Source organism: Taudactylus pleione, unplaced genomic scaffold (assembly GCF_031769625.1).
Source record: "Taudactylus pleione unplaced genomic scaffold, aTauple2 ptg000327l, whole genome shotgun sequence".
Taxonomy (NCBI): domain Eukaryota; kingdom Metazoa; phylum Chordata; class Amphibia; order Anura; family Myobatrachidae; genus Taudactylus; species Taudactylus pleione.
Genome location: NW_028284728.1, coordinates 7,593,485 through 7,606,531, shown reverse-complemented (window position 1 = coordinate 7,606,531; position 13,047 = coordinate 7,593,485). Strand labels below are relative to the sequence as shown.

Below are 13,047 nucleotides of genomic sequence, written 5' to 3'. Positions count from 1 at the left end.
ACAGGACGCTTACCTGCATGTCCCTATTCTTTTGAGTCACCAACATGCGATCCGCAACGATCACTTTTAGTTCCGGGCGTTACCATTTGGCCTGGTGACAGCACCACGTGTGTTCACCAAGGTTATGGCGGTCATGGCGGCGTTCCTGCGGCTGCATGGAGTCCGCATGTTGCCGTACCTAGACGACCTTTTATTGGTAGTAGGGTCTCCAGAACTCCTTCTAAGCCACTTGGATCTGACGATTGCAGTACCTTGGATCTGACGATTGCAGTACCTTGGATCTGACGATTGCAGTACTGCAACGACATGGCTGGTTGATAAACTGGCAGAAGTCCACCCTGATCCCATCTCAGAGGATTCTACACCTCGGAGCCTTATTGGACTCCAGTCAGCAGCGGATTTTTGTGACGGGAGAAAAGATCTCTGCCTTGCAGTTGAGGGTGCGCAGTTGTCTGCAGAGTCGCCGTGTGTCTCTACACTCGGCAATGAGGTTACTGGGCTCCATGGTGTCAGTATTCGACATGGTGGAATATGCCCAGTTTCACTCCAGACCCCTGCAGCAATTGATCCTGTCCAAATGGAATGGACTGCCTCAGAGTCTAAGGTCCCAGACGATGGTGCTCACTCCGGAGGTTCGCCTGTCCCTTGCCTGGTGGTTGCAGACGACCCATCTCAACAAGGGTCGTCCGTTTTGGGTGGCGAACTGGGTTTTAATGACAACGGACGCCAGCCTTCGGGGCTGGGGAGCGGTCACGGGTCCACACTTGTTCCAGTGCAGATGGACTCAGGCGGAACAGGAGCTTCCGATGAACATCTTGGAACTCCGCGCTGTCTTCAATGCTCTCCAGCAGGCACAGCGGGTTCTCCAAGGTCACCCCGTGCAGGTCCAGTCGGACAACGCCACCACTGTGGCCTACATAAATCAACAAGGAGGAACTTGAAGTCGGGCGGCACTCGTAGAGGTGTCCCGCATCCTGGTCTGGGCGGAGCGCAATCTCCCGGCCATATCAGCAGTATTCATCCCGGGAGTTCTCAACTGGGAGGCGGACTTTCTCAGTCACCAGGACGTTCATCCGGGAGAGTGGTCCCTGCACCAGGACGTCTTTCTACTTCTGGTGGACAGGTGGGGTCTTCCAGAGATCGACCTCATGGTGTCGCGGCACAACAACAAGTTGCCGGTGTACGGGTCTCGCACAAGAGACGAAAAGGTGTCTCTGGTGGATGCTCTGTCCGTCCAGTGGATGTTCCGGTTTGCTTATCTCTTCCCTCCGTTTTCCCTTCTTCCAAGGGTAATCCGGGAATTCAAACAGGAGGGAGGAACGCTCCTGTTGATAGCTCCCGTGTGGCCCAGGCGGTACTGGTTCTCAGACCTTCAGGGACAGTCCTCTGCGGTTGCCGCTAAGACCGGACCTGCTGTCACAGGGTCCTTGTCTTCACCCGGACCTGACTCGGCTGTCTTTGACAGCGTGGCTGTTGAGACGGCCATGTTAAGGTCCAGGGGGTTTTCCAGCTCTGTAGTCCGAACTATGCTACGAGCTCGGAAGCCTTCTTCTGCAAGGATATACCATCGTGTGTGGCATATGTTCTTCCAGTGTTGTCAGCCGAGAGGTTATGCACCTCGGGAGTTCCGTAAGTCTAGAGTGTTAGCTTTTCTACAGGCGGGACTAGACCATGGGCTTCGCCTTGCTTCTCTGAAGGTGCAGGTGTCTGCCCTGTCCGTCTGGTTCCATCGTAGGATTGCTACAATCCCTGATGTGCGCACCTTTATGCAAGGTGTTCTTCGAATTCAGCCACCATTTGTTCCACCGGTGGCGCCTTGGGATTTAGCTGTGGTCCTGAAGGCTCTCCAGGGACCGCCGTTTGAACCACTGGGCTCAGTGGACCTTAAATGGCTGACAGCTAAAACAATTTTCCTTCTGGCCATCGCTTCGGCCAGACGTGTTTCTGACTTAGGGGCTCTATCTTGTAGACCCCCTTTCCTGATTTTTCATGGGAACAGGGCAGTGCTGCGCACTCGTCCTGAATTTCTTCCCAAAGTTGTTTCACGTTTTCATATCAACGAGGAAATCGTTGTGCCGGCTTTTAACTCACCCGACCTTTCAGTGGGTGAGGCCACTTTGGACGTTGTGCGGGCCTTAAGGATTTATGTTGACCGCACTTCCTCGTTTAGGAAGTCGGACGCCTTGTTTGTCCTCTATGGCTTCCGTAAAAAGGGTTGGCCTGCTTCAAAGCAAACTTTGGCAGGTTGGATTGCAATGGCAATTTCAGAAGCTTATCTTCATGAAGGCCTTCCGGTTCCATCCTCTGTGAGGGCTCATTCCACTAGGTCTGTGGGTCCTTCGTGGGCAGCTCGACGTGGTGCCTCTACAGTCCAGATCTGCAAGGCTGCCACGTGGTCCTCTGTCCATACCTTTGTGAGGTATTACGCGTTTGACACCTTTGCCTCTCAGGATGCTTCCTTCGGGCGGCGGATTCTCCTTTTAGCACAGGAGCGTCCCCACCCTTAAAGGATACTGCTTTGGGACATCCTCAAGGTATCCTGTGGATACCCTATGGACCTTGATGTAGAAAATATGAGATATGGTAAGAACTTCCTTTGTTATCTCTATTTCTACGAAGTCCATAGGGTTCCACAGGACTCCCGCCCTGTCGCACCTGTGCCGCAGATGGGCTTTACTCTGGTCACCGTTTTTTCCGTCTCCCTCTGGTGAGAATGTGCTTCTTGTGTGTGTCCAGATCTTCTCTCTCTTCCTTCTCCTCCTCCGGCCTATGGCTTGGTACGTAACTGAGATGCCTTGGCTCGGGGGCGGGGTATAGGAGGGGACCCTGATGCATTCTGGGAGGCTGAAAACTTAACTCTATGGTGCCCGATGCCTGACGTCATCACCTATACCCCAAGGTATCCTTTGGAACCCTATGCACTTCGTAGAAATAGAGATAACAAGGGTAAGTTCTTACCATATCTCATATTATCACTGCTCTATCACAGCTCTTAATCTCTTTATCACTGCTCTGCATCTCTTTATCACTGCTCTATCACTGCTCTTCATCTCTTTATCACTGCTCTGCATCTCTTTACTTGTCACTGCTCTGCATATTTTTGTTTATCACAGAATTGCATTCCTTTATTTATTACAGCTCTGCTCTTTATTACTGATCTGCATCTATGTATCATGTCTTATTTATCACAGCTCTGCATCACTTTATTTGGCCTAGCTCTCCATCTCATTATCACTGCTCTGCAACTCCTAATTTATCATAGAGCTGCATCTCTTTGTCACTGCTCTGCGTCTCTTTATCTATCATATGCAGGGCACATCTGTTTATTACAGCTCTGCATGTCTTTATCACAGCTCTGCATTTGCTAATTTATCACTGCTCTGCATTTCTTTATGTCTCACTAATCTGCAACTGAAGGGCGGGATAGCGGTGGCCGGACAGCGCATGCGCGGAACCTTGCCACTGTATTTCTTCCGAAAAATACAGTGATAAGGCTGCGGAGGGGATTCGCAGGGACAGAGCTTTATCGCAAGCTTTGTCCCTTTAAGGGATTTTTAATACATCCCTGTGATATTGCCTGAATTCGCAATGCGAATTCAGTTGGTAATATCACACTACAATCTGCATTTTAATGCGAATTGTAGTAAATAGAGCCTTATGTATCATCAGGCCCGCCAAGAGCCGGGCCCGGGTAAAAGGGGAGGTGGCCTAATCGTGGGAGGCGTGACCACGCCGCTTTAGGTAAAAAAGTATAGAAAAGTTTTGCGCTGGCGGGAAGTGGGGGGGGCCCAGTGAGCCCCCTCAGCCCGGCGCATAACCAGTGGGGGGCACAATCAGCTGGATCCCTCCCCCCACAGGCATAGGAGACTGCTGCAGCTTTCCATTGCCCATCCTATGGCTGTCAGCCTTGTATGCAGCTGCGGGCACCCGGAAGTGGTGTCCACAGCTCACCTTATGTGCGCATATAGGAAGCTGTGACTGCTGCTGCTCGTGTGCTCAGTATAACCATCGATGGTTATACCATAAAATGTTTTTGATGTGATGACTCTTAGCCATTGCATCACTTGACTTGGTGTCGGAAGCCCGGCAACCATTCGATGCCGGGTTTCTGATGTCCATCCCTACTGAGCTGTCCCCCTCTGCACTTCCTGACAGGATATCCGCACAACACTATGCGGGCAGGATGTGTCATGCATCTGATATTACATGTGATACATCATCGCCACTTATAGTTGCATAACGGTGTTTATTAATGCTCTATGCATGAGGATTTGTAAATTATTTACGCTAAGGACAGCTCTTTCGATAAGAGCTGTCAACTACGAGATGAGGACTTCTGGGTTTATGACTGTCCTACTGCGCATGCTCGGATGTCGGCCAGCGCACGAGCGAGCCACGCGGGACACTGAGAGGGATCCTTTTGGATCCCTCTCTGGGATTTATTTACTGAGTAAGGATCAGTATATTCCTCTCAATCTGGACATTCACGACAGGGAAAGCTGGTCAATGCCATCTAAAGATGGTGTTAGCTTATGGAAACATGCTCCGAAAACCATAAAGGAGCTTGTTAAATTGCAAAATATTGCCATCTCCATAGAGAGCTTTTTTGTACTGAACACAGACGCTACCTCCGATGTCTCCTGTGTTACAGTATTCTTAAAATGCTGCGATACTTCATTTTACCTTATACATTCGGAAACAGCTATTTCTGCATGTATTAAGCAAAGAACTCATTTAGGTCTATAAATCATGTCCCTGCCCTGGTGGATCTTACAGTTGTATATTCCCTACCAAACACAACAGGGTTACATCTGTCAGCAGATCATTAACTTACTAATATGTCTTTGGAGGAAAACGGAGCACCAGGCGGAAAAACCAGGGTAAACATGGGCAGAACATACGAAGTGCTATGAGTCAGCAATGCTAACCACTGTACCACCCATACATCCTCCTGTACAGCGTGATAGTCCTAAAAAAATATAGGGGCCTATTCATTATACGATAAATGGCCCAGTAACCATGCGGATACATATATTTAAGTTACCGGGCCATTCATCAGCAGGGGTCCGAAACTGAGCGTTTTCGGAGTTTGCTGCTCCCGAGAACAAGCGCCATCTTCAGACGGCGCTTGTCCTCGGATCCCCGCTCCTTCCTGTGGGAAGGAGTTCCGGGGATGCGAAGAGGGATCCGAGCGGATCCCTCCGCCACCTCTTCACTACCTCCCTGGAGCTGTGCGCATGCGTGACCCGAGGTCACTCATGAGTAGCCGGGACGACAGGGAGCAGGTAAGTAACGCCCTTCGATGATGAATAGGCCCCTGTAGTTAAGTAACAAAAACCGCCACTAGGTGGCAAAAACCTAATGAGAAATGTGAGTGTGGTACAGAAATGCATGTAATCTTTACAGGGCCACTTGAAATGTATAGATTATTATCTATGTGTAACAGATATATCATATATCTAGGTGTATGTATCTATGGTAATGTAATCAAATGGGCTCTGTGCTTTTGTAGACTTATACGCCACTGATAATACGAATGATGTGAATGGACAAATGTTCTCTGTAAAGCTCTACGGAATGTGTGCGCTATATAAATAACTGATAATAATAATAGTGGCGTCATATAAGCTACGTCCACCTTGTATTTATATCTCATTATGCATACCCTTTAGGGCAGATATAGACTGTAGACAAGTCCAGATGTGTCCTCATACATGTAGCCCCCTCGCGCGTTAAACAGCCCCTTTAGTCTGCCATGCCATGGTGCAACTTGGTAGCGCCAAGCGTCTTTTAGTGCAACTTTTTACCTTAAAATGCGTCTTATTCGCAAAGTAATGTGAATAGGACGCACAAGCACCTTCTGCTGATTAAAATGATATGCGGCATGCTACGTTATAGTGTCACAGCCACTGTGCAGAATGCTACGTTACAGTGTCACAGCCACTGTGCAGAATGCTACGTTACAGTGTCACAGCCACTGTGCAGAATGATACGTTACAGTGTCACAGCCACTGTGCAGAATGCTACGTTAGTGTCACAGCCACTGTGCAAAATGCTACATTACAGTGTCACAGCCACTGTGCAGAATGCTACGTTACAGTGTCACAGCCACTGTGCAAAATGCTACGTTACACTGTCACAGCCACTGTGCAGATGCACCCACAATCACACACAGAATATAGGCATGCCGCATATCATTCTAATCGGTATGCAGGCGGGAAGCCGGCGGACGTAATCCCGACAGCCGGCTCCCCGACTGCTTTATCCCGGCGAGGGTTAAATGACAGACGTCTAAATCTAGACCACTGTCATTTTACCGACACCGGGAGACCGGCGCCCGGCATCCCGATCAAAGTGATGCCAGGCGCTGAGTGCGGACAGCCGCAGTGGGGGAGGGTTAGTTTCAGGGCTCCCGGGGGGGACTTAGGGTTAGGCACCCCCCCAGGAGGTTAGGGTTAGGCTAGAGGTAGGGAGGGTTAGGGTTAGGCACCCCCGGGGGGGTCTTAGGGTTAGGCACCCCCCCAGGGGACTTAGGTTTAGGCGGCGGGGAAGGGGGGGTTAGGTTTAGGCACTTAGAGGGGGGATTAGGGTTAGGCACTGAGGGGGAAGGTTAGGGTTAGGCACCCCTAAGGAGGGTTAGGGGGGGAGGTTAGGTTAGTAAATACTGGGGACGATCAGGATTTTCACCCATGTCGGGCATCCGCTGTCGGGATTTGAACCGCCGGAAGCAAGCGGTAATTCATACCGATTCCTTCTAATCAGCTGCTTGTGCATCTTATTTGCATCGCTTTGCAGATAAAATGCAATTTAAAGGGAAAAAGTTGCACGAAAAGACGCTCACGTGTTATGTGTAACACGTCATAAAGCGCACGGAGAATAGATTTATGTGGACACATCTTTACGTAATATATTATTGTCTCCATACTACTCCAGAGGTGCAGCCGTGGCACTGACTGTTCAAAACGTCTGACTTCTCATCAGCGCCCTATCTAGGTACAGCAGCTCCGATAATGATGGGGGGGGCGCCCAGTGCATCTGTCATTCTGAATACATTCCCTGCATTACATGCAGGGAAGCGGTAACTGTGCATTTACCGCAGATACACTTAACATTACCCTCTTCTCACATCCGTACTAATGTGCAAGTATGCAAAATCATCGGTAACATCGAAGCTGCACGCACACTTGTAGTTGACATGACCCTGCCGCAGAAGTTGCTAAACTCCCTGAACACAGTGAGTACTCGGGCTGCGGATGGGGTCGCTGTGAATAATTTATGCACGTCCCTGCTACGGCGTTCGAACACACTGACAAGACTGCGTTCACACAACCACCCCCCCGTCACCACCCACAAATGGCACTTCCTGTCAATCACTGAGTGGTGGGTCTGCGTACTGCCTGCGATCGCGTTCCCGATTCCTGGTTCACGCACGCGCACTTCGTCTTATGCGCAGAATGCAAACATCGTCCGGCTGCGTGCGAACGCAGCATTGCGATCCAACAGGAATCAGGCCCTCAGTGCGGCTCCTGGGCATGTGCAGATCATTAAACATCAGATATTTACGTAAATATCGGATTTACGTAGATCTCTGAACCAGGCCCTTAGTCCCACGCCATGTGGAAAATTACCAGGAAAGCCTCGCCCTCCCGGGTTAGTGAAATTTACTGTTGCCGGGACAATGGGATGTAAATGAGGGAAATGTGTGATTCTCAGCAACTTGTCCTCTAAGCACTAAATTGTGCTGTACAATGCTGATAAACACACGTCTAGCTGAACAGAGCTCCCTTTAAACAAGGTCACTTGTTCCCCTCTGCGTTGGGCAAGTTCTGTGTTTGTTGTGGATCCGCTCCAGAAGCCTTAGCTTGTCACATTAAATGAAAAGTGAGGATTGCATTCGTCTTACTTATCACGTACCGCTGTCGGACTGTGTCACCGAGTCTCATCCGTCAACTTCAACAATAACCGTACAGCAGGTTGGTAACGTTCCCAAACCGAAACGTTGTTATAAAGCACTTCCCTCCCTCTGATAGGAACATTAGATTGTAAGCTCCAGTGGGAAGGAACTGATGCCAGTGAATACACTTTCTCTGTGCGGCGTTGCGTTTTATGTGGGTGCTATATAAAATAATGGATGATCATGCATTGCTTTCAGTGAGTATTTGTTTTATTGGGCGGGATGTACTAAGAGCAGAAATGCAGTCACATCCCAGAAAATGTGTACTAACTTAAGTTACAGAATGCTAAGACCCGGGTGGGTAACGCCATCGTTAGATGGCGTTACCCAATAGAAGCCTGCAGGCTTCTTTCCATATCTTGCACTGAGAGGAATCCAATCAGATCCCTCCCAGTGTGCCCTGCGGTGCGCGCATCATTCTGCGCATGCCTAGAAGGTCGGCAGAGGGACTTCTGGTTCATGAATCCGAAAGTCCCTTTATCGCAAAGGCCAGCTCTTACCAGGAGAGCTGTCCTTTGCGATTTTCTAAGTACATACCGGTGATATTATCACCGATATGTACTCGATTAGTGGCGGAATGTACAGCTTCGCAGAGCCGATGCTTAGTACATCCCGTACATTGGGCCTGATTCAGACCCGTTTGCTATATGCGTGCGCTCACAAGTGGGCCGATGTTCTGCGTACGCGCATGCGTGCGCTTCATTCTGCACGTGCACGAACTACTCACTGCGATCACATACCGCTCGCTCGCCCTGCAAAGACAGTCCAGTGTAATGAGTGACAGGAGAGGCCGTTTGTGGGTGGTAACAGGGGCAGGACACTAATAACGGGGGGTTGGCGATGCGAACGCAGGCGTGCCTGAGTGTTTCAACGCCGTTACAGAGGCGTGCATAATTAACAGGCAGCGTCATAGTACACGTCACTTGGCTTTTTTTTACACTGAAACGCTTGCAGAGCTTGCGGTAGGGTAAGCCTACCACAAGCACTGCATTCGCATCCGATGGGCCTCGATGTACCAATGTTTTCATACACTTGCTGGAGATGACGTGTGCCAGTGGGTGTCTGCATACGCAGAGCGATTGCTCGCACCGCCAAAGTGGGTGTGCTTATGCCTTTGCGAGCGATCGCATCCCATGACGTCAATTTGGAAAATTTGCATCCACTCAGTACGAGCGTACGCATCTAGCGACCGGGTCTGAATCAGGCCCTTTGTGTGATATGTAAGCAGGAGATTATAAGCTGTATTTTACATGGTTTACAAATGATTTTCTGAGTTCTGATGCTGCTGAAAAGACAAGACATACCAACACAGGGTGCTGCGCAGTCAGATGCATCTCATACTCAATCGGGGGCACTGTGCAAAGCACAAACACCGCTGAATAAATACTGACGATGTAACCGAATCTTGCAGTATGTGGGACTTTGATGATTGTACCTCCACACATTGAGGCAGGTGACACTGGCTTCAGATGGACGTATCTTTAGTCCAAAGGAACATAAATACAGTCTCTATTTATTTGTGTTGTTTTGCTAGCTTGATACGGGTGGCAGCAGAAGTTTGCGCTAAACCGTCTGACCTTGTGTTTTCAGGCCGGTAGCGATGGAGAAAGTATTGGCAACTGTCCCTTCTCTCAGCGGTTGTTCATGATCCTCTGGCTGAAAGGTGTAATATTTAATGTCACCACCGTGGATTTGAAGAGGTAAGCTAACTCAGGTTTACGTTATGTCACATCACATCATGTGTAATATTCACAGCTTTTTATGTGCAGCGATGGAAAATCTTTTCGGAGGGGTTTTAATAAATAGACCCCTAAGTATTATAGGCTCACGGAAGTTGCAGATCGCTGCCATTTTATATCCAGGTGGCCGCAGCGTTCGAATGTGAGGTTATGTCTAGTCAGCGCAACACTGTAGTGAATGGGGAAGGCGAATACAGATAGGAATATGGGGCGGGATTTGATGACACGGTGTCAAAAAGTTGGTAGGGCAACCACATCATCACGCCCATGCCTACAGGTGTATATTGCAGTGACTGTGGCACAGTTTTTGTCGTGACCCTGCCCACCTTGTGGCATACATGTGCTCCTGGGAGTATTGGCTACTGTCTGGCCAGTATGGGAGGTCTCCCCCAAAATCGTGAGTCTCCCGGACAGTCCAGGAGAGCGGCAACAGTGGGGACAGTGGTGTGGCAGGGCAATGGTGTATTCCATTGCATTATTATTTTTGTATTGTTTCGTAAAGTTTCTCATATTTGAACGCTACGGTTTCCTGGTCAGAAAACCACCGCACTCAGGGCACCGCCCTCAGGGCACCTTGGTTCTTGGAAAATGTCTCACACAGGGCTCCCTGTTCCTGCCTGTTTGACTGTTCCGTGCACCATTGTCTTCAGCGCAAACATTGCAGATGCCGTTTAGTTTGCAATAAACCATAAAGGCCCACACACCATTTTCTGATCGTTAGGATGGGAAGCAAACACAGGAGTATAGAAAAGCAAATTTACAGTGCGAGAGAAATATTCTCCTATATTTGTATTCTGTTTCTCATATGCATGACTATGGTTTGCCAAAGATGCCTACTTTCAGCCCTTAGTGTGACAGTAGGTAAAACCAGTTTGGTTTTGCCTGTTTAAGAGACTACTACTTTAAAACATTGGGCAGTCTCGCATGGGCCTCGCTGTTGTCTCAGCCTAGTACATTTACCCTGGAGCCTCTCTCTATCTCATGTCATACTTTGGTCACAAGTTCGCGCTCAGGGCCCGATTCAGACCCGCTCGCTAGATGCGTATGCAAATTCAGCTAAGTGACGTCAAGGCAGGCGATCGCACGGCAAGACATAAGCACGCCCACTATGTCTTGGCGAGCGATCACTTTGTGTATGCTGATGCCCATTAGCGTATGGTGAGACGCCCACTAGCACACGTCATCTCCAGGAAGTGTATTAAAACATTGGTACATCGGGAACCATCGGATCAGACCGCAGCGCTTGTGGTGGACTGTACCCTACCGCAAGCACTGTGAGCAGTTCTGTGTAAAAATCAACCAGGTGACGTGTACTATGACGCTGCCCCACTCCCTCGTTACTACTGCCCTGCCTCTGTTACCACCCACAAATGGCTTCCCCTGTCACTCATTCCTCTGGGCTGTCTTTGCTGGGCGAGCAAGCGCTACCCGATCCCTCAAACTAGTTTGCGCACTGCGATGCTTACGCATGCGCAAATGCATAACATCGGCCGCGTGCGAGCGAGCGGCCGCTTGCGAACGGGTCTGAATCAGGCCCTCAGCCTGTTGCAGAACGTGATTCTTTCTTCTCGCATTAACATACAGGGGAGATTGTTGGATAAAACTTTGCTATGATCAGAACATGTCCAACTCAGAAACGTAACATGGAATAATAACAAACAAATAGGGTTGGCCACCACTATCAATGATTAGTACCCTTCGATGGTTTGCTGCCGATGTCCGATGATAGTACTAGCCATGGCAGGGCCCTGACTGTTCGCAATGTGGGTTTTTCTACTTTGCGCATACGCGGCCACGGACTCCTATTCAGTGTGCATTTGCATTCGCGAATCATTGGTCATTCAACCATCAATGGGTTTCTGCTAGAACACATTAACCATCGATGGCAGTTGCCTCGATGGAACACCCTAAAAACAAGATTCTGGAAGAATGTACCCTAACTGGTAATAAATAAATAAATGACAACAAAGAGAGGCTAATAAGAGGAACAGCTTAAGACACAGCGCCACCTACAGTCCCACCTGTAGTTTCAAATGTTTACTTACCAATAGTTGTTGTTACCATATGCCAACAGGCAGCCTTAGGGCAGATAGAATGGATGCGAAAGAGATGGAGTGTAGTCCTCCAATCGGATCCCTCCCAGTGTGCCCAGCGGTGCGCGCAACATTCTGTGCATGCGCAGATGGATGACAGGGGGACTTCTGGATCATAAACCCGGAAATCCCTGTATCGCAAAAGGACAGCTCTTAACGGGAGAGCTGTCATTTTTGATTTTTTTTTAGGTACATACCGGCAATATTATCGCCAGTCTGTACCCATTCAGTGGTGGTATGTACGGCATCGCGGAGGCAATGCTTAGTACATCCTGCCCCCAGTGTTTTGTGACTGCTTTGCCTGTTTATAAATGATCTCAGTTGTTATAGTTTGCAATTGCTGTTGCAGATTCTGGGCTTGTGCTTGTGCAGTATATCTCATGGTGTTATACTGTCCTCTCCCTGCAGGAAACCTGCAGATTTACAGAACCTGGCACCAGGAACAAACCCCCCGTTTATGACATTTGATGGGGAGGTGAAAACCGATGTGAATAAAATAGAGGAATTCCTCGAAGAAAAATTAACAGAGCCAAGGTGAGTGAGTGAGTGAGTGAGTGAGCAAGAGAGTGAGTGAGCGAGCAATTGAGTGAGCGATTGAGTGAGCGAGCGATTGAACGAGTGAGTGAGTGAGCAAGCCTCTAGAGAAGCAGGGACGCATTGTCCTTGAGGCACTCTGAATGGGGAAACATGGGAAGCTGTATATTTATGTACATTAGCTGTTGTGTCGGCTGTCCTGTCGGCAGAAAGTGCTAAACCCAAGTGACCCCTCAGGAACCTGTCAGGCTTCCAGCAGGTTTATGTCACTTGTAGCTTGTCGGGAGGTTAGCGAGCATGCACCTGTCAGTGCAAATAGATGTCACACTTTCATTAATAACCACGGAATATTCATACCTGCCCGGAGGATGAATGAGTTCATTAATATATATCATATTGTGAATTTAGACAAAATTGTACAGCTATAGGAGGTAATGCTTATACATAAATGATAACATGTAGATATGCCTACTTTAATTTATCCCTGGTTGGTCTGTGTCAGGTGATCTATTTAAAGTGATGTACGTGGGCATTACATTACACATAACTGGACTTTAAATACTAACTAATGTGCCTGGTTGTTAATATAGAGAATTTGTCGGTATATGTTTGTTTTCTGTATATGGTGTAATATTCTGTATTTTATCCATGATCTTTATAGAGCAGGATCACTGCAGACTGATTTTTTAAGGCCAATCCCATATAAGTATCTTCTGTACCAATTGCC

General features: G+C 48.7%; 1 protein-coding gene across 1 annotated transcript in view; it reads left to right on the top strand.

Moving 5' to 3' along the window:
• Nucleotides 1-13,047, top strand: part of CLIC6 (CLIC family member 6) — a 53,886-nt gene that overhangs the window by 25,911 nt on the left and 14,928 nt on the right. Inside the window, exons 2-3 of the mRNA XM_088443172.1 lie at nucleotides 9,545-9,654; nucleotides 12,195-12,320. Of these exons, the coding sequence (XP_088299298.1) occupies nucleotides 9,545-9,654; nucleotides 12,195-12,320 (236 nt within the window). The remainder of the gene's footprint in view (nucleotides 1-9,544; nucleotides 9,655-12,194; nucleotides 12,321-13,047) is intronic.